This window comes from Aythya marila (assembly GCF_965140915.1).
Source record: "Aythya marila genome assembly, chromosome: 4".
Lineage (NCBI taxonomy): Eukaryota > Metazoa > Chordata > Aves > Anseriformes > Anatidae > Aythya > Aythya marila.
This window is the reverse complement of record NC_139045.1, coordinates 49,828,172-49,850,428: the sequence shown is the minus strand read 5'-3', so window position 1 is coordinate 49,850,428 and position 22,257 is coordinate 49,828,172. Positions and strand designations below refer to the sequence as shown.

The 22,257-nt window shown below is 35.1% G+C and overlaps 1 protein-coding gene across 8 annotated transcripts in view; it reads right to left on the bottom strand.

Moving 5' to 3' along the window:
- Positions 1-22,257, bottom strand: part of FRYL (FRY like transcription coactivator) — a 172,055-nt gene that overhangs the window by 12,335 nt on the left and 137,463 nt on the right. For 7 of the 8 annotated variants that reach the window (XM_082759737.1, XM_082759736.1, XM_082759731.1 and 4 more), the window contains 13 exons: positions 22,115-22,212; positions 20,913-21,083; positions 19,750-19,890; positions 17,409-17,606; positions 16,335-16,496; positions 15,942-16,016; positions 15,669-15,845; positions 12,888-13,091; positions 11,832-11,999; positions 7,049-7,302; positions 5,885-6,092; positions 3,736-3,885; positions 513-611 (listed from right to left, as the gene is read on the bottom strand). In XM_082759737.1, the coding sequence (XP_082615863.1) occupies positions 513-611; positions 3,736-3,885; positions 5,885-6,092; positions 7,049-7,302; positions 11,832-11,999; positions 12,888-13,091; positions 15,669-15,845; positions 15,942-16,016; positions 16,335-16,496; positions 17,409-17,606; positions 19,750-19,890; positions 20,913-21,083; positions 22,115-22,212 (2,105 nt within the window). Of the gene's footprint in view, positions 1-512; positions 612-3,735; positions 3,886-5,884; positions 6,093-7,048; positions 7,303-11,299; positions 11,349-11,831; positions 12,000-12,887; positions 13,092-15,668; positions 15,846-15,941; positions 16,017-16,334; positions 16,497-17,408; positions 17,607-19,749; positions 19,891-20,912; positions 21,084-22,114; positions 22,213-22,257 lie in introns of those variants that run through there. The other variant, XM_082759738.1, reaches the window with a different exon arrangement.

Sequence of the window (22,257 nt, the reverse complement as noted above, 5' to 3'; positions counted from 1 at the left end):
TAAAGACCTCAGCTGAGCAGCAAGTTGATATCTACGTTAGGATAAAATACATTGCTCTCTTGGTTTCTTTTACTGTATTGACTTCATCCTTGAATACCATGGGTGTTAAGGCTCTTCATTGGCATAAAGATAACTATCTATACATGTCTCAACCTGGAGGCGAATACCACTCTGCCAGCCTAATCAAGAAAGCTGTTACTTTCATAAGAAAAACAAATATATATATATTCATGTTAAACATTAATCCTTTTTCCCAATTCTAGCATGTTTATGCAATGTTATATATTCCAAATCAATTCCAGAATTACATGCAACAAAACCAAGTCACACGTAACAAGAAAAAGAACACGTTCAGGTTACACACAGAACAGTATTAAGAAAAGGAAACACGATTTTAATTCAGATTTTATACAGTTTACTTGAGGTATCTGTGTTGAGGGATAAAGACCTGGAACAATTCCTCAATGAATATGTTCTAGTGTTTTTTGGTTTGAAATACAAAACAGACCCACCTGTTCTGCAGCCTCTCTTTTGACATTATAGGTATCTAAGTGTTCTTGGAGCTCTAGAACGCTGAACTTCAATGTTTCTAGCAGGCCACAAGACATTAGCTGAAAGATAAAAAGTCAGATAGCATCTCAATCTATATAGTCCAATATTTAAATAATTATATAATATGAAATTTCAAGGCCACACTTGGAGAAAGCAATCAAACTAAAATCAGTTAGACACACACTCTGAATTAGTGCTGGGTCAGCTCAAGCAGTGAACTGTTTTGACCCCAAAATAAGGGCATTACCTAGTCAACAACTGAATGAGAGATTTCAAAGGGGTTTCTAGCTTTTTCAAAAAGAAGAGTAATTTCTGTCAGACACACAGCTAGCATAAATAGGATAGTCTGCAACAAGAAAAGCATATTGCTGGATTTCTCCTGTAGCAACCAGTGAGCATCCAGTGAGACTTACTCCCCCTTTTCAATATGCAAACTATACCACCAGCACAGGCTTCAGCCTGTACAAGCCAGGAACTATCAAAGCAGAAACTGTTGCATATTTGAAGAACTTTCTACCACTAGTGAATTTCCCCCTTTTCTTGAGTTTCAAAATCTCTTTTTTTCCCCTCAGGCTCTGCTACCTCAGCTTTGCTGTACACCATTTCTCCCTGGAGCTGTTTTTCCGCTCAGTTTAGGTTTTCTTATTAATCCTTCACCTATTGCTTCCTGTAATAATCATGCCATTAATATGGTGCCTTCTTGCTCACACCGGTCACCCCTTGCACACATTAACAGTCCTGTTCTTATCTCTAATCCCTGGTGCCTGGTACCTCTTGATTAGCTTGCAAGCGCATGTGCAAGGCTGTGATTAAAAAATTGGGGCAGAGGGAGTGACAGCATCCCCAGTTACTCTGTAGGGTTGGGAATGATGCTAACATGTATTTCCAAGTGTTCCAAGACTATTGCTCTGCCACCACACTAAGACACTCTACTCCCAGCCTCAATGTCCACATCAGCTGAAAGGCAAATCATGGCTCTGTGGCACAACTCAACGTGTACTCAACGTGTGCAACAACATGGAAAGCAAGGAAAACATTGCACAGCCAGAATCAGCAAGAGGACAGAATCACTTGTGAACCAGTGCTTTGAGGTTAACGGGACATCCTTCTGCTGAAAACTACTTTCTGAATGATTCAAAGGCCAAATTTGAATCAAATGTCACTCTTGCATGCATGAGTAGACATCACAAAATCATCACCCCATGTTAGAGCAGGGGCAGAGAGTGGCCGTGAATGAGCAGCAGAAACCAAGTGTTAGGGACTGACCGCAGCCTCCATTCCCGTTCCCCTGCGCCTCTCAGGGGGGAGGAGGTAGAAGAGTGGTTGGGGGTAAGGTGTTTTTAGTTTCCTTTTAGTTTCTCACTGTTCTAACCCACTAGATAGGTTAAAAATTATGTTAACCTCCTTATGCACAGTCCGTTTTGCCCATAACGACAACAGGTGAGTGGTCTCCCTGTCCGTATCTCAACGCTTTAGCCCTTACCATCATGTTTTCTCCCCTTTTTCCTTTGGGCGGGGGAGTGAGAGAGCATTTGTGGTGGAGTTCAGCTGCCGAGCAGAGTAAAATTATCACACACTTGTGTATACTTCTATATATGTATATATTGTGTTATGTGTAGCATTATATATACATACAGACATAAATATACATATATGTACACACCCATGCTGTTCTAAATATGCACTGGTATAGCTATTCTTATGTCCTCTTATCCAAAATAAAATTTATTTTTTTGGTTCATTTATAGTGCTTTTAAAGTGGCATAAGTTAAAACATATTATGCCTGGTTCCCTTGAAATGCACTGTCCTTATCATGCTCTTTTAGTTTCCATATTCCAAAGCAAGAGCAAAAGAGCAGAGATGCCCCTTAGCAACAAGGAAAAAAGCAGGTCAAGAGAAGAGCCTCATACTGGGGCAGGCCAAATATCAATCTACCTCAGCATCCCATCTGACAACAGCTAATAGCAGCTGCTTAAGGAAGGGCGAAACAGAGCAAGTACGTGGTGAACAATTTGCTCATTTGTTCCAGAATGCTTTCTTTGCCTCTAACACGTTGCTCTATGTATTCAAAAATTTACTCAGGCTATTTTTTTCTTGAATTTGTTTAGTTGCTTTTTGAAAAACATGAACACTATGCTATACAGAAGCCTGGGGTTTCAGATATTGATTATGAAGAACCACCTCTCTTCGGTTTTGTGTTTTCTAAGCCACTGCTAGCTTAATTTGATCCCTTTCAACATCAAATACGACAGCTATACAAACATTTATGTACAGCTAACATTATCTCCTAAATGGCCGAAAAATCAGCCTGCATACTCATGTCTTTCTTATATGGAAGTCATTCCACACATCTCATAATCCTTCTGATTTTTCTTGAAACCATTTCCAGTTCAACAGTGTATTACTTGGGAGCAGTGGACAAGAACTACCCAAAACATTCAGGATATAGGACTATCAGGCATATGTATATTAATTTAATGATGCATTTTGTTTTGCTGTCTCTTTTCTTAATTACACTAGCAGTTTTGTTTTGTTTTGACTGCCCCAAAACTTTGAGCTGGTTTCTCACATCAGTATTTATTATAACCCAAGATTTCAACTTGCATAACAACAAACCATTCAAAGGTTTCATTACTTTTAGTCAGAAAGTCTTTTTCAGGCATCATAGAATATATGCATAGACAACACAAAAAAGGCAATGATGCTACGGGGTAAGTGGTCTTTGAACAAGAAGATGAAGAAAAAGGATACAGAATAAATATGTACAAGCAAGAAAGCTGAAGAACAGCAAGGGAATTTAAACAATATCTCATCAGTTTACTCACTGTTAAAGCTGGAGGTTTTTTATGGGTTGGGGGTGGCTTTTTTTTTTTTTGGAGAAAATGTATTTCATACTTGTGTTTTCAAGTGCTTATGATTCATAGGGCCTACTAACATTTTAATTCCTTTCTAATTTCATTTATTAAAAAGCATCCTTTTTTTTACATAATTGTTCAGATAATGTTTCAATTACCGACATGAGCACAACCTTTCAAAAGGCAAAAATGTAACTAACGTTTTATTCAAACCTTTGACAATGTTCCCAAGCATTGCTGTTTTTTAAATGTTAAATCATCATTTTATATTTTATATAAAAATGTGTAAGTAGACTTGTATTTAAGTATTAAATTTGAGATTTTTACCGTTTCTGCATCCACAAAGACTGTTGGGCATTCTGAACACAACATCATCACTTCCAGTGAACTTTTAAATTTCTTTCCAATGCGTTGTAGACTTTCACCCAGAAAGCTGACTGAATCGTTTGTTATAGCAACAAACTTCCTTTGAATGCTCTAGAAAGCGAATCAGGAAAAAAAAAACAAACATTAACTTTATAGCACTATTCTCCTCATATGGTGTTTTAGATTAAGCATTTCATGGCCAATTTCCATTATGACAGCATAGTTTTAGACATTAACGTACAAAGTAATATATAATTCATGTATTTATGTAAAACTAGCTCTAAAAAAGTAATACATGAGTAAGTAAAAGAAAACAGCATGTAACTACGAAGATAATTATTCCTTTCATATCCAGTCCTTTAACATCAGGATATCTGAATGACTACTTGTCTTTGTGCAGTACAAATAGTTCCATTGATTTTCAAGTGCTTGTGTTCCAGAAGGTTATACACAGAATTTTATGAGTCAGGGTAAGACCTGTGTAGTATCATGTGTGTCAAAAACTGTCACCTGCAAGGTGTTTCACCTTCTTCAAAAATCAGTCCTATGTATAACATGTTCAATTACACGGACTGTAGGCATGGCCTAATCTGACACTTTGCTATACATTATTTCATAAACGTAGAAAGTTACATGTAGAATAAAGTTATATGAAGATATTTATGGCTGCAAAGTTAAACACAGTTAGGAGGGCATAATGGAAAGGCCCAGCCAAACAAGGCCTCCAGGGTCCCATTTTATTATTTTAACCCTTCTTTGTGCTCAGTAACAACTTCTCAGGAATGCATCTTTGCCCAGACTTCAGCCTTGTGTTGCTGCTTCCCGTTCTCCCAGAGAATGTGCCTTTCCAGCTGACTGATGGCTACTCTGTCAAGCCATAAAAGGTTTTGCCTTTCCTTCTAATGCCCTCTTTAACAAGTATAAGAGAATATGAAGTGCTATCTGCGTAACACTCCATTTTCACCACTTTCAAAAAATGAATGGTTGTATAAAGCTGCTAAACTTAGCTGTTATACAGATAAATTAACCCCCTGATATCTAGATAAAGCAAGATGTCAGAAGTCTAAAGCTAATAAGAGAAATTTCACAGCACTGTGGCAAAATGCTTAATTCTACTAAAAAAAAAGGGAGGGGTTAATTCTGTAAATAAGGCAGAGTATGAACTCCTCACACAAATTACTTCGTGGTACTGACCCTAAACCTGCTCATGGGATAAAATGGTAGTAGAGTAGTGTGGTAAAACAAAGCAAGCCTTTCACTGAGAAGTTTATTATGGCATACCAAACAGCAGGCAAAATTAGTTCTGGAGAAATAAGAAAGGGTTGGAGACAGAAGGTCTTGGTTTGTAATACTGAATCTGCTATTAGCTCACTTGGCATTTTGCCTGTAAATAAAATGGCATAATTGTACTCCTCCCATCCTCATAAGAAGTTGCCAACAATAATATACATCTAAGTGGTCCCACTTTGAAAACATAAAAAACGCATCCCCTAAACATAAGGAGAAGGGAGCCAGAAAAATGAGATCATAGACATTTCATGTTGGATGCTAAATCTGTGAGGTAAATGTAACTTCAGAGACATTTGAAACTTCCAGCTTTAATGGATCTCCTGGTGTTTCAATTCAAGAAAAACTCCTTTTCTCACAAGACAGATGAAAGATAAATTCATTAGTATTTGTCATGTTGTGATTCCACAGTACTGAGCCCCATAGAAAACCCAGGAGGAAATCATTAATCCTGTAATCAGCACAGAGCTTGGTTGATGTTCATAAAATAAAAAAAGGAACACAATGCGAACTAAGAACTTAGAAGAAATACTGAATATGTTTTTTTTTTTGTTTTTGTTTTGTTTTGTTTTTTCCTGAGCAGGATCTAACTCTCTCAGGCAATGAATACAGAAGATACCCCATGGAAAAGTAGCATATGACATCTACTTTTAGTAATGTGTTTTGTTTGTTTGTTGCTTTGTTTTTTTTGGTCCACTTTTGATTTGCTCTCTAAGGCTTCTTGCTACCAGTCTTAACATCTTTTGCAGTTACAGAGGGGAAGAATAGTTTTGAAAGCAGGAGGAATGGACTTCAACTAACCATGAATTTGCAATTCACTGACCTGAAACAATCTTGAGAAGACATGAAATGTATAGACAGCACAAGAACCATCTGTATCTGACAGCATTTGATTGACGTGGCAACGCCAGGCTTCCTCTTCATCATCATATGCCACTGGTTGGAAAGCTGCCAATATGGCAGAAAGAAATGGTGAAGGAGGTGGGGAAGTTTGCACTTCTGGGAAACCGTCCTGTTCTTCTTCATCTTGGCTATAAATAACAAACAGAAGTTAACCCCCTCAGTAAATTTTCAGGAAAAAATAAGACTTCAATATTGTGTTTTGTATAATAAATAATCAATCAACTAAGGTAACTATGAACCAAGAAAAGAGTAAAGTAAAAAAAAAAGAATAAAACCTTTTCTACTGCATTATAGAAATATAAAAAGTCATTTATAACTTCAAGTACCTCCAACATTTATTAAAACATGCTATTTCTATGCACAGACAAAGGGTTATCTGCAGGTTACAGATAGCTATACACAGCACTACATATGTATGCATACCACTCAGAAATTGACATTTTTTGTGCCCTCAATAACAGAATTAATATTCATTGCTTTAAATTTTTATTCATCTAAACATAAAGTCCACCACTATCTATAACAAATTCTAGCTTTCCTTAAGATAAATGATCATTTGCCGGTTCAATAATATTTTAGAACTGTCTTAAGTAATACTCTTGAGTGAATGGAGATAGATTGGAACACTTTCATTTTTATGGGCAATCAATTTAACAGGCCTTTGTTTTAAGAGCATTCTGCAATCATACTTTCCATTAGGCACTAAACCTCCAAGAAAATCAAACTATGAATTAATCAATATTACTAATTACAACTATTAATTTAATTGTTAAAATGTTCTGTATTATAAGGAATGATACGTTTCTTTTACTCAAGTATTCTCATCTTTTTCCTGCATGGCTGTTTCCCTACACCATAAATAACTTCTCTCACCACAGAGAAAAATTTCTCTCATCAGAAAAAGAAAATTACTGCGTTTATTTGCTTAATAGGCAAAAACAATCATTAGATCAGATGGGCAAGCACTGTTTTAGATGCCCGTACTGTGGGATTAATTAAAGAAACTGTGCCATAAGAAAAATTACCTTGATTCATGCATTGATAACACACAATTTCTATTAGTTAGAACTAATGTTAGTCTGACCTAGACAAACCAGAGAAGTCAGCTTCTTCTTCTTCACATCTCTCATCCAGCTCTTTCAAAGCAAGAGTGACATCCTCTTCACAGATAGATTCAGAATAGCTCTCTGGAGCTGCAGGCTCTGCCAGTTCTGGAGTCTCTTCCAACTCAAGAGGTTCATGACAGACCAGACAGTCCTGTTGTTCTTGTAGTAGATATGACCCAGTGTCTTCACTAGCAGTGCTAACCTGTTCATCCCTTACTGCTGAACTGCCTTCCTGTGAATCAAACAGAATTTTATTACTTTTATCATCAGGGCTTACACTTTCTTAACAGCTTTTATTACAGTAAAGTAACAGACTGATAAAAACAAATGTATTTATGTATTTCCATTTATACTTTAAACATTCATCTCTTTGGATTGTTCAGTTTTACTTGTCCAAAACCAAGCAGTCTGTTTTTAACGTTTGTAACATGATTAAGTTGACTATTCTAGAATATGACTTATTAATAGCAAATACAATGTCTCAGACACATTCCATTAATTCTGCTAGGACAACGCTCCCAGAAGAGTATGTGCAAATAGCCTCAAACATATTTAGATCACAACAAATACATTCAAGACCTTCATGTTTTACTTGTCCAAGTAAGGACCAAAATCACTACCTCAGTGTTTGCCTCTGAGGTCTGTTACCACTACAGAAAGTTTCTTTCCTTTCTACAATCCTTTTGAACAAGTACTTAAACTGTAACTGAATAACAGGTAACAGAAGAACAATGGAAAGGGACATTCCACTACTTCTGTTATTTTGCTATTATTATTTAAATGGGAAGCTTTAAGGGTTTAACTCTGAATCTCTGAACGAAGACTTTTGATCACTGGCAATAACAAGGAGATGATCTTTAAACTCAGGAAGGCAGTATTAGACTGACCCTTTCTCCCTTCTCTTTCCCTCCATTAGCATCATTATATTCATTAAAATTACTTTATTCAACAGATGAACTTAGATTTAGTTAATTTACGATGAATTCATCTGAAACCTTTTACTGGATTTTTCTGTGGAATAAAAATGACACCTTCCTGTAACTGCTGTTTCCTAAAGGCACAAATTATCGCCCGTTTTCATTCTTAACGTGTTGTTCTACCTCTGCTTACATAGTGATGACTAGTGAACAAACTTTTGGGCAGCCTCTAAGCATACACATCATTTCATGGCTCTCGTCAGTCTAAACATAGCCTTTGACAAATAACTACACGTATACTAGAGGAACAGACAAATCAGCTTTAAACAGAGCTACATAATTTTATTTCATGGTGGTCCTAATATTATCTCACTTTGACTGTTACATTTCTACATGTGATACTGCTGTCTTTTGACACAGCTAGTGACCCTACTGCTAATGCCTCTTCTGTACAACCTGAATCTGGAATTTTACTGCACAAACCAGCTATTTTGTTGCACCAAGCAGCACACGGGCACACCAGGCATTTTTACAACAGCACAGCAAAATAACTTGGATCGAAGCAGTGGTTCATTCCTTTATAGATGTTAACATATTACCAACAGTCAGTGAATGATACACTTAAAAGGATCTTAAAAGCATGATTTAATATGATCTATATAGCTGATAACTCCATGGAACCTAATGGAAATTACTTCTAGTAAACCATTCCTTCATAAATCTACACTACAGGTGAATAAAATAGAGAATTGTTTTAGTAAGAAACTTTCATATACTTAAGCTTGTAAAGCTTATTGTTCAAAATTGAGATATTCTTGTAAGCTGAATCAAATTGCTAACTGGAATGTAAAACACTTTGTCTTCTTTGTAGAAACATGCTGTTACTGGGAATTATCCAAACACATTAGAATAAAGTATTTACTTAACTCTTTAGCAACCCTATAAAGAGAAACAAGGAATTCAACTGCATCTAACCAGCACACACACACACATGCTTGTTTTTAAATAATAGCTTCATTTATTCTACTTTAGGCAAATTTTGATAAATATATATCTGCATAAAAATATTTTCTGTAACAGACACTTGATGTGCAATGAAATGCCTGTATTGAAATAGCTATACGTCAAGCGTATGAGCACAGGAAAAAAGAACGGCACCACACTGTGAGTTGCACAGTTCATGAATTCAGAACAAAATTTGTTTTTCCTGGCTTTAAGATTTTTTCAAAGCGAATTGATAGTACGTATATTTTCCAGCTCATTCTGTCAAAAGACAGAATTTTAGCAATAAGCTAAACAGCTAATTCTTGTGGAAAGCTAAATTTGAGTGTTTGACTGAATCCCATATTCTAAAAAGCACAAAATAAACGTGGAACACATCATAATTAGAAATCACATTCATATGCATTTGCAGCCAATATTTTTCCCTTATGCATCGCACCAATCTTGCCATCAGTCTGTACAGCTGAGCCCCTTCCCAGAAGGGAGCTCCATACATGTACAGCTAGATAATGCCAAACTCTCATTACTGCCTGAACTTCATCAAACTCTATCAACCATATAAGGTCCCAAGAACAAACTCAAAATACTGTGAGTAATTTTTTTCTCATGGAATCTAGCACCTTAAATGCAAGACTTAAAATTTAAAAAGCCATCTAAAAATGACATTATTTTTTCCTTGAAATTTCAAAGAAACAGCTGACTTAAAAGTTCACTGCGAGGCACTACGAATAAAGAGCAATGACAAAAAAAAATCCCAGATCCACACATGCTGTATATGAAACACAAGGCTTCTGCTTTCAGTTTTAACATTGTTTTTTTTTTCAGTCATTCAGTCATAGATAGAGGACTATATTAACTGACTACACACTCTGAGGTAAATATATAGAGCTACTGTTACACAGTAAAGTGCAATAGAGTCTTACATTACAGACCTAGATCTTGATTGATATTCACAGACTTCTGTACCACTGAGGGCATATGTCTATTTCTGTGAATTTATTTATGAAATACACTGACCTTTAACTATACCATCAGTGGAGCCTTTTCATTGCACAGATGAAGAAAAAAATCTCACTTATCAGCTGTTGCTTCTGATATAGCACTTTTTGCTTGATGATGCTTAGTCATGAAACAATTTTATGGCCCAATTTAAAGGTATGAATTATTTTTAATGCTTTCAATATTTCTAATAAAATATTGCAACTTTTTTTTTTTTTCCCATGAGCGCTTTTACTTGGATTATCAAACGTTTAGTGATCTTATAAAGGGAGCTGCAGAAGAACAATGAAACCAAATTTAAAGGCAGCCTTAGTAAGAAATAAGAAAACAAAAATGAGTTACAGCTAAGAATGTACCACATGGGCAAACGACAAAGAAAAGTTCTATTGTGGTGAATTTGATTCTATTAAAAATAACACAAAATAACAGCAACAAAAACTTATATCTTGCTTCTCCCTTTACTAAAGGAATGATTTCAAATCTTAAAATAACACATCAATGTATATTGGAAAAATACTAATCTAGATTACGGGTTCTTCATCACTCAAAACTCCACTGGAACAAAAACGTAGTCGTAGATAAACAGATGTAACAGTAATAGAACAGCCTGATGGGCAACCTAAGCACAGGTGCTCTAAAAAAAAAATTGAGTATTTATAACAATTTATCAACTGCAATATAACCATATTCCAATGGCAAAACATGAAAAATGTGGGGAAAAGCTGCTTTATGGGAGTCACAGTATTACATTTCTAGAAGGTGAAGATTTTACCACAGGATAGCAATCACTCACACTTCCCCTCTGAAGTATGTTTTTTGTTCTTTCAATTATTTTCTTTAAATTAGCTAAGTGGTTCGCTTGCTAAAACAGTGTTTTTCTAAGTAACAAACAGTTATACTATAGGATTTGTTCAGAAACCCCAGTTAGTTGAACTAGGAATGCTTAAACCAAGTTGGCTGAAGACATTCTTAAATGTACACTAACGGTTATTCAAATATATATAGGGATAGGTTAGTTTTCTGAAAAACTCACTGAAACTGAATGTTCTGTTAAAGTAGGGATTAGCAATGCTTTACCAAACAAAAATAAGATTGCCAGTCCCATCAGTATTTTTTAAACGAAGTGATAAAAAGTCCACCTAAAACTAGCCACTTCAAATTTATGGAGGAAAAAAAAAGCCAACATACTGAGTTTTTACCTACAACTGCTAAATATCATAGGAAATGTAGCAGATTATAGTTATTTCAATTGAGTTTTGCTATATTAAAATATTCAAAAGATTTTAAAAAACAAAAAACTGAAGTACTCACAGATTTGCAGGCGGCCATTAGCTTGAAAACTGTCTCACTCCACACAGGCCTTTTCCAAAAAAGTATACCACTAGCATCTGTGGTCCTTTTTAAAGGATTATTTAATTGAACCAACTGCTAACACAGCTGGCCTGAGGTTTTTATTCCCACATAGCACCAATCACATTAACCCAAAGAAAGCAAACAAAGGAAATAAAAAGTATTTGAAAGAAAATTTTGCTCAAGGAGGATTTCAACCATATCAAGGAAAAGCATCATGAATATTAGCCTATTATCATTTGGCACCATGAAATGTTCATTATCAGCCCTTCAGGAATATTTTTAACCTGTGGTAAGCTCCCTGAGTCCATCACATATAGTTTTCATTCCGAGGGAACATTTTGTAAGAACATTCCAACAGGTTAGAAATATTAAAAGCAAATCAAACAATCAATGTAACAGATGAAAATTCAGTCGAAAAGAAAGCAAAAGTTGCTACTAAACACTAGAAGGAGCCCAAATCAGCCATGCACCAGCCCACATTTCTCCCCACCTCAGGCAGCTGGTTGCTAGAGTTATCTAGAGAAGCCTCCAAACTTGGGGTCTCAGTTCTGATTTGAAGCACCTCTTCTGTTCCCACACTGCTAGTGGAGTCTTGAGACTGAAGTGATAAACCAGCATGATCTGATATTGTTTCATCTATGGCAGAATCACTGTTTAACTAAGAAAAGAAAGAAACAAATTCTTCAATTCATCAAACATAAATAACAGAAAAAAGAAACATTAGTTTTAAAATCGGCTGTTTCAGTATGGTTAGCTATTTGAATTTATTCACAAGCTTAACTCGATACTAAAAACACTGCAAGCATCACATACATTTCTGCAACATTTAACTTCAAAGACAAATTTGAAGTTATCCCTGAGATCCTGAAAATAACTTCCTTTCTTCTGAAAGGTTTTTGGCATGGGTAAATTTCTAGACAAAGCACTGATCAGCAGAGCTCTTTGTTATGGGAAACAATGCAGACTTTACCTCAAGCCTGAAAAGGGGCATACTATCTTTACTGCTCCCTTTTCTCCCACTTTTCTTCCTAATTCATTTATGTTATGCAGAGAGACTTCTGAATAGCTTATGTTCTTGATTTTCCTCATTTATACGTAACACACACTTCAAAATGCATAATTAGATTAGCAATTTCAATAGTTGAACACAATTGAGGCTCCCATGGAATCACTTACTGCTCTTGTCTTTATTTATTATTTTTAGTGTTTTTTTGAAGCTAAGAATCCGCAAAGACACATACTTCATATGTAACATGCAATTTTACACTTATATTCGAACAATTGTTTTAAGTGTAAAGGCACTGAAAAGATCATTAATTTACTATAACTATAAATCTGTTATTTACTAAAACTATAAATCTGTTATGTACCACTAGCAGATTAACTCTTTTCCTTCAGTGATGTTAAAGTGAAAAAGTATCATAGACATATTAGTTTTATTCAAGGCCTTTGTTCCTCTGGATGAGAAGTGTGAGCCATACTTAGTCACTAAAAATGCAGGTAAAAACTTAGGTTCTCAGATTCCTTTCACAGTAAAGTAACTTACCATCTGTGATCGAGACAGTATCTGACTTGCAGTCAGCGCTGCTTCTTCTTCTGAAGACTCATCAGTATCTTCCTGGTTGGTCAAGTTCAAGCTGGGTGTGCTACCAGAGTACTGACATTCTTGAAGAGACGGTGTGTCTCCTTTGTCAATACTGTCAAGAGAGCGCCTACGAACACCCCAGTTGAAGTTGTCCATGCTTTCACCCTGTAATAAAAAAAGTTTGCAGACATATATTATCTTGAAACTCATACATATAAAATTAATATACAAATGCAACGCAGACAACACAAGTACGAAATGCATTATGAACAGAGTTTCAATCAGCCCTTTAATTTTATTAAAAGTTTAAATGCCTTGCTAAATGATGTTTGTAGAGAAATTAAAATATATGCTAAATGAAGTAGAATTCTTTTGATTATCATCTTGGGGAGTAGCTTAACCTATAACCTATATCAGTACCATTTTATGTCTCTGACTAGAAAGTACAAACACACCACAGACAACAACACATGAACAAGCCAGGGCACCAGGCTGCAACTTACCTGCAGCTCCTGGTTAGCAAAAAGGAAAACACATATAATTAGAAAGAACGAGGACAAACACTTAAAGATACTCTAGAACCAGGGAAAAATGTTTTATTACATAGGATTTGCAAACAGTAAAAGACTGATTCAAGCTCTGAAAAAAGCTTTAGTCAAAAAAGCTAGTATTTAAAATAATTTTTCTTTCTAATGGGAGACTGATTAAAAATAAACTGATGACAGAACACCAAAACCAACATGCTTATGATACATTTTTCTAGTGTAACATGTAAAGCCACAAACATTAGATGAGATTCTTTTAACTAACACACATGAATCTAAAGTGACCACATTCAACTGACAAAGCATCATCAACATTAATTATTTTCAAGCTGCAGAAAAACTATCTTCATTAATTGTTCTATCAGTTACTTTGCATCAATTTTATGGAAAGCACCCTAAACATCAACAGCTGGATCCTTTCTAGTTTTCACATTTTAAGGCTGGCATACTTAGGTTGCAAACATCCAACATACTAAGTGACATCCAGATCTTAAAACACACTACTTTTTAAATCCACAAGTACAACAGTCGTATTTGATTTTCTCAAGCATTTTGTCAACCTTCAACAACACAACCAGTTAGATGGAAAACCTGATCGTTTCACTTTGCCAGTCTACAGCCAGTTATTAAAACATCACATCTAGTTCCAAGTGTACAAGTATGGGTTCCGAAACTGCTCTAACAGAACGTCTCTTGTGGCGAACTGAGATAGTATCACTATATTTTAAATATGCAGAGTCAACTAAACATTTTGTAGTCTCTTTCCCTCTTAGTGATTTGTTTTGCTCCACAAAAGGTAAAAACTTATGCCAAAGCAAAACAATCCCAACAACAATAAGGTAGCACTTCTGTAGGCAGAAGCACTTAAGTTTAATTAAGCAACAAGGAATGTTCTGCATTTCTGGTGAAAAACTAGGCATCTCTTGTATCAAGTGCACAATTTATATGTAAACTAATATGTAAACCTTAAGTGTGTATGTTCTCTGCCTTTTTTTTCCCCTTCAAGTAAAGCACTGAATGCTGCATACAGGCACATAATGAGAAAGTTGAAGAGTAACTTTGTTTGGCAAAGTTTTGAACTTTTGGCATCCTACCTGCAAAGCCTCACCTAGATGTTAATATAATATTTTATTATTGAGCCTTGGCTCTTAACTATTTGAGCAGCATTCAATATAGGAAATTGCATCTGTATAGGTTGTGGTCACGTATGCAATATGGTAAGGAGCCTATACTTCTAGAACACGCAAATAACTGGCTTGAAGTGAAGCAAGCAGGAAGAGAGTGAGAAAAAACTGAATTATTATGGGGAACAAAGCAAGATCTTGTATAAAGGGATGGATAAACCAAGAGGAGAACAATTTTAGGTTTATATAAGCTGATATCTGCCTAGGTAGTCTGTTGACCCATGACCTGCAAGGGTCACCATTACTAATTCACTGCTTTGTATAGACTGTAATAAAAACATTCAAAGAAACTGCAAAGCATTCAATTTCTTCTCCCACTTCTCCTCAGTCCTTTCAACCACACTTTTAAACTTAATCCAATTCTGGTCTGAAGCCTCTTATTTATCCCAAATAAGTAACAATTTGTAATGTAATTGTTACTATTTCCTAAAATTCAATTTTAACTCTCCTTCACTTTTTGTGATAGGGGGAAAAGTGTAGGAAACATAACAACTGCAACAAGCCAGATATAATGTTGAAGTCAGAATGCAAGCAATTAGTATGACTGAATCAATCATATATAATTAGTATAGTGTACAGTTTACAACTTTGAAAGCTGTTCATCTTTTCAAAATGCAGAAATGCCTCAAGAACAAAGATTATATTTTCTTAGCATACTGCTTCACAGATTTCTGCTGCATACTACTGTTACTCCAGAAGTTTTCTACTGCTTTATAAACAGGTGTTCATCTTGTCATTGGCTTATACCATCACATCACTTCACTTTCAGATTAAGTCACTTAACATCACCTCTGACAAAGAACCTCCTCCCCCTGAACAATTTTCAACAACTGAACACTGCAAAGTTTAAGATACAAGTTTCTTTATCATGCAAGTTCAATTTAATCATGTTATAAATTCTTCCCAATTGGATTAGTCAGAAGAGCTGCCATTTCCTTAGAATTGCACCAACACAGCCTAATTTTAAGAACACTCTCAAAAGGAAATATACAGAAGAATTCCCAAGGTCTCACCTCTGCATCTTCCAATTCAACATCTAAAAAGTCAAAGTCTTTAAAAACTCCAAATTGTTGTTCACTGGTGTTGTCCTCTACAGCCACTTCCTCCTCTTGAATAACTTCTTCTGTTGTTGAAATAAGACTGGTCTGTTGATCTCCAACTTCCAAGTCTTCATTAGAGGAAAACACAACCTGAAGATATGGGTAAAAGTACAAATAAAACCTTCCAACTTCTGAATTCTCGTTTTTCAAATTTAAAAAGCAAAACAAAACACTACCACCACTTACTGAAGGATTCTTGGGAAGACCAGATTCTGGACCACACAGAGAAAGCACATTCATCAGCTTCTCCCTGGTTCTTCTCTGGAAAAATGTAACAATAAATAAATAACAAAAAATAATAGTAAAAAATCAAAAAGCAAGGCATCTACCAGAAGTCCAAATAAAAATGTAAAATCTCTGCATTTTTAACTAGTCATCTCACATGCTATCATCCTCTAAAAATAATTTTACCATTTATCCTCTTCATCTGTATTAGCTTTCAGCTTATGATATATTAATTTACTGTTCTGCTAAGACATCATGTAGATTTCAAATTACGTTTCAACAAATACCTTTATCACACAACATTCGTAAACAATGCCTATTTTATAAGTATAACGTGCTTGAGACACAATGTACCTGAGATAGCTGTGGTCTCTTCCAGCTGACAGGAACTAATGCATTTGAATTGGAGCCTGATGAAGTTGAAGAGGTGCTCCGGGTGACAGCAATGACTTTTGGTTTCCCATTTCTACCAGCTGCGCTGTGTTGATCACCGTATTTATTGCCAATAATTGGTGTCTAACAAAGACAACACATGCTTTAGTAAAATTCAAATCTGTATTAATAAAGATTACGCATTTGATTTTAGAAATTAGTATTACACTACAGAGGGCTTTTTTCTTTGTGCCTTCCTTTGCTTTGTTTTTAGAATTCTATGAAGTCCATGCCTAATTCACTGAGGACATCACTGATAACATCAGTATATTGGGACACACGAAGTTGAATACTTCTACCCTAAGCAGCAGACTGCCATTCTGTCCATTTGTATTTTTTGAAATATACTAGTTTATGCTAACAATCCAGTTATATTTTTAAATGCACTTTTAAAATAACTACATTCTAAGTTTAATAGATGATAAATTTCTCTGTGGGTGCACTCATAAACATCAAACTATTGTTTCTACAGTCCAGCAACTTCACTAGAACAAACACAACTTCTAAAAACCAGGGATCAAATCAGCTTTTCTGACAGGAAGTACTCCTCCAATGAACTGTGTGGGAATTCACCTGGTGTCTTGCTTATTTACATGCAATGAAATTTCCAATAAGCAATTTAAGGAGAGGACTCTACTGATTTAAGTAACGGCCCAAGACATGTACAACTCCAGCCATTATTTAGGACCAGTTTCAACTATTCAACTTATTTTTGAATCCTTCTAAAGCCTACAGTTTTCAAATCCCTATATTATACTAGTCATATGCTCCCCTCTTCATACATACAAAGAATATCACCTGTATTATATTATATTTAGCTCTAATGCATCCTTTCAGTATAACTTTAATTATGCCTCACAAGTGCATAACATCTTCAACATCTTCTGTTCTTAACAATTATATTTAAGACATATCAATGCAGAAGGCTAACATAAAACATACCCAAGTTTGAAATAGAAAGTCATTATTGCATTGTAGTTTAAACAGAGTAATTACCTCTGATATATCAAAATGAAAATCTAAGGTCTTGCCAGGTAGCTCCTTGGAAACATTATTAAAAATTTTCGTGAAAGAGATTTCAGGAGAACCTATGTCACCTCCGTAAGACTTTGGAATATCGTTAGGTACAACAAGGCTTGCTGATCGAGACACCACCAGTTTCAAAATATTAAGAGCTTCCTTCCAATATGGACTCTAAAAAGAACATATGTAAATCACCAAACAATCACTTCAAATAATACATCAGTTTGTAACGTACAGTAGGATTCTGCATTGATTTATTTCAACATTCCCAGAGCCAAAAGCTCTAATCTATATGTGACTGCAAGACACGAACACAGGCAGAAGATTTGAAACTGGAAGCACCAGCAAGGCAGCAGTGAGGCACTGGCTCATCCATCCCATGGCCAGAGGTCAGAAAGAGCAAGGCCTGCTTGGTAGCTCTGGCTCACAGTGCCAGCCACACCAGACTGTTCCATGTCCCTTGCTCCCAGTATTTACATTACAGGTTGCTTGTTTATTTATTTTAACCATTATCTGGAGCACCTGCCCTTGGTGCCACAGCATTAAAAATCAATAGTATTTCAAAGGAAAATAACTTTCACCTACTGGCATCTCTAATTATTTTACACTTAAGGGCAGAGTAAACTGAATTTGAAACAGACAAACATGTTTCATGTTTTGTATCTTCTCAAGCATTTGAAAGATCTTAAAAAAAAAAAAAAAAAAAAGAAAAAAAAAAGTTTATGAAGTATTCATATTGTATCTAACTGATGGAGTGCTTAAAAAAACAAGCAAAAGTATGAGAAAATATGAGGCAGAGTCTGAGCTAAGTGCACCGTCCTTAGGAAGATGATTAAGGTAATGTAAATAATTCAGCAGTTTTAGTTGCAGACATTGTAGAGTGGATAACAAGACTTACATCAAAAGCAGCACCTGGGGAAGGTTAGATTTATGCTTCTGAAAATGTTAGGATTTCACCTGAAACTTTAATCTTCCAGTGTTTTTGGAATGAGCACAATTTATTTTTTTTTAAAGTATGATGATAAGTTTGTTATTATTTTTTAATGCAGTAAAGAAAAAAAACCACCACTTTCAAGGCTCTAAGTAGTACCTGCTTCTTTCTAGGTAATGATGGCCTTCAACTTCTTTAATTTCTGTACATCATAAGCATAAAAGAACTATCATCTCAAACCTGAACCATCCTGTAGCAACTTACATTTATTAAGATAAATTGTGATTGCAGAAGACTAGAAAATCTAGAAAATTGTGGTTTAATAGCACCACGATTAAACAAGAAACCTTATTTTATGAACTTTGCTTTTGTTACCCAAATTAATGTTTCGTCCTATGAAAAATGCATGTCCTTCTCTGGAACATTCTTTCACGAGTTCCAGTATGTTGATGGCTAACATCTTCTAATTATGACTTCATTCCATGGTGGTGTGGGCTTGCACAGAAAGCTCAGATAAAGGTTAGAGGCGAAACGAGCAGATGTCAGGCTATTTATGAATGTTAGCTGTTATGCTAATCATTCCATTTTGCCTAATGCACTCTGACAGGAGCACAATATCTAAAGTACATATCCATCAATAGCAAAACGGCCAGGGAGCACTACCTTTCCTGGTTAATTATGATTAAACCATTTGACTGAACTACATTTGGCAATAATGGAATTTGGGGAAGAAAGAAAAGGAGAAAAATAACGAGAATGTTGTGCACTGAAATGGTTTTGTGCTCCAGGCATTTGTATAAAACCTTTCAGCAAGATGCTAGATTTTCTTCCACAAAATAGATTTTCAGTAAATTGTGTTCAAATTACAAAGGATCAAATTACCTAAGGCAAAACACTGGTTCATCTTTTGGGTACTTTCTTTAATAATAACAAAAAAAAAAAAGCACTTGAATTCCTTACGGTGCACCTCAGTGTTCCTCACTTGAACAGATATATTAGTGAAAATGATTTAAACATATATTTACCTATACAAACTTAGTTTGAAAAAGTATGCACTTAAAATACATTTGGACAGTATTTAACAGCAAACATTTCCATATTTAGAGTTATGTAGACATAGTAGATGATCCTTTGATTATTAAAATGAATGTAGAACTACCTACATCTGTAAATAAACACACTAAGGTAACTTGTTCCACAAGATATATATCAAGTTGGACAAATGCATAAGCACATAACGAATTAAGGGAAAAAATACCATGGAACTTTAAACCACTATTTTCACATCTAAAATATATTAATTCTCAAATAAAAATCAAGTGTAATTTCACTTTTATAATAACCAGAAAAGCTTTTTTTAAAATAGTTTTTCAGAGTACCTACCTGAACATATTTACCAATCACTTTTATGATTTCCAAATTAAACTGCTTCACTGGTGCTGTGGACAGGTCAATATGACTCAGAAGACTATAAATGATCTGCAGTAAGGATTGTTGCATACTGGATAACCCTTTCTCTAACAACTTTAAAAAAAAAAAAAATACAGACTCTAATTAGTGTCTTTAATAGTAACATGAAGTGAAAATAAACATTAAAATATTCCACAGATGTTTATTCTTCCTCTCAAGAAGCTTTAGCATACCACTTCATATTTTTCAAAATGTTGTTTTAGCTTAAAAAGAAAATGTAATGCAATAGAACGTTATCTGTTATAATTTATTCTCCCCCTTGAAGTTCAGCGTATCTGTTGGCACAGATCTAAAATACATAATAATAATATAATAATTATCTAATAATAACAGAATAATATTCCTCACTAAATAAAGGGTTCAAATAAAGTCAAAATCACAAAGGCGCATGGAAAACAATGACTCCATGACCTATGAATGAAACAGTCTTAGAAATGAAATAAGTTTATATAAATTATAATGTTCAAATATTTTTTCCATTATCAGTTTGAAGTAATCTTCAAGGACGAACTCTACAGGTTTTTCACACAATGTACTTTTTTCAAAGTAACAACAGTTTTTCTGTATGAGTGGCTGACAGAATCATACACTGAATTTTATATTTAAATTATTTTTGATTATATACTATTCATTACTTTCAACTGAACTTTGAAAGTAGTTGTTAAGTATTGATAAGGGCATCTTTAAATATGTACTTGGCTACAAAACATGTTTTAAAATTTGCACAGAGCATTATTTTGCTAAAGCCAAGTCAGTGTACATAGACTATTCACGCAGCATAGAAAATAAGTATCTATTTCACAACACTACTATTGTAAAAGGAGATTTTTCATTGGAGGTATTATTATTTCAAGGTATACTCAAGTTGTTGCACTCCAAAATGGCAGCAGTCATTCCTTTTCCATATCCTAGAGCATTTTATTTTTATTCTCCCATTGTAGAAGGTGTGTTTTTTCTCTCAATATTCAGAATTGTAAGAAACAAGGAATTGGCAATGACTAAATGTAACATTTATTGTCAACATGAAAATGTAACATTGATTGTCAACATGAGATACACCTGCATTAAAAATTTACCTCTGCAAGATAAGTTACGAGGTTAAATGTGGCATCTGAGAAGGAGTCATGCAAATATCTACACACTACATTAATCCAGTTAGAGCAGTCTCTGGAATAACTGTGTGTACTGTATAAACTCATCATATGAGCCAGATTGGCAAGAGTTGGTGATTTCTCCTCCGCACAAACCTGGAAAGCCAAAAGTATAGATAATTATATTACAGATGACAAATTTTTAACTTAAGTACCCACAAGTCATCACGCACTTTTCCCAGATTTCACTCTATTCCCCAGTAACTGGAAATGAAGTAGTCATATGAGCAACATCTACAGTTTCTGCTGAATTTTGGAGCCCGGTAATTCGTCAAAGAAGTAGTAGAGAGAATTTGCTGTGATACTTACACTGCTTTCTCAAATACATAAATAAATAAGTGTGCCAGGTAGCAAGACTGTTTAAATACTGAAAATGGCTCCACACTCCTGACATGACATGTTGGGACAGCAGTAAGTTTTAGACTTGCAACAGGCCATGTATGACTCTGAGGTGGCCTGCACACTACTAAGTGATATATGTATCACAATTTGGGAAGCCAGAGGTCTGTGTTTGCATTTCCTATGACAGACAGCACTTTCTTATTCCCCTTTCCACATTTTTCCTTAAAATTCAGGCTGTCAGACCAGCACTCCCCCAGCCTGGCTGGACATTGCTGGTGTGCATTTTGAACTGCTGTAACAGACACTGCAGTTCATTAAGCAAAGAAAATATTCCGAGGTTAGCTACGGTGTACAAGGGATAGAAAGAGAACCTTTTCTTCCTACCTGCAAGTCTGAAAGGTAAGGATTTTTTCCTTATCACAAATAAATTAGGAAGTATGCTTAAGAATTAATTTAGTTTACATTTAGCGTTACAAGCTGCAAAACCAGACGGGTAAGAAAAAGTAACTGATATCATTGATAACAGGTCAATACATTCCTTACCTGCAAAGGTGACAGAAAAAAATCTATGTTTTCTCAGTGGCAAAGAGAAACTCATGTGCTAATATGAAACCCGACTATATAAATGAGGACTGGGTCACAGTTTCAAAATAAGATATTTTAGTTATCTCTGTATGTCTAATATAATCATGTATAAATTCTACATAAGGAAGTCGAAAAATACGGAACTAGTGCTGGTAATATAAGTGAACTCCTGGATACTCTGCAAGAATCATTTTACATACCTTTGCTATCCTGTCAGCTGTTTCTTTACAGAATTGAGTTGGGTTATCAAAATGTTGGATCAGATGAGGAAGTAGGCACAAGATGTTTAGGGGAAATCCTAAACACATACATAAACACAGTTATACGAGCCCTAATGACTTTA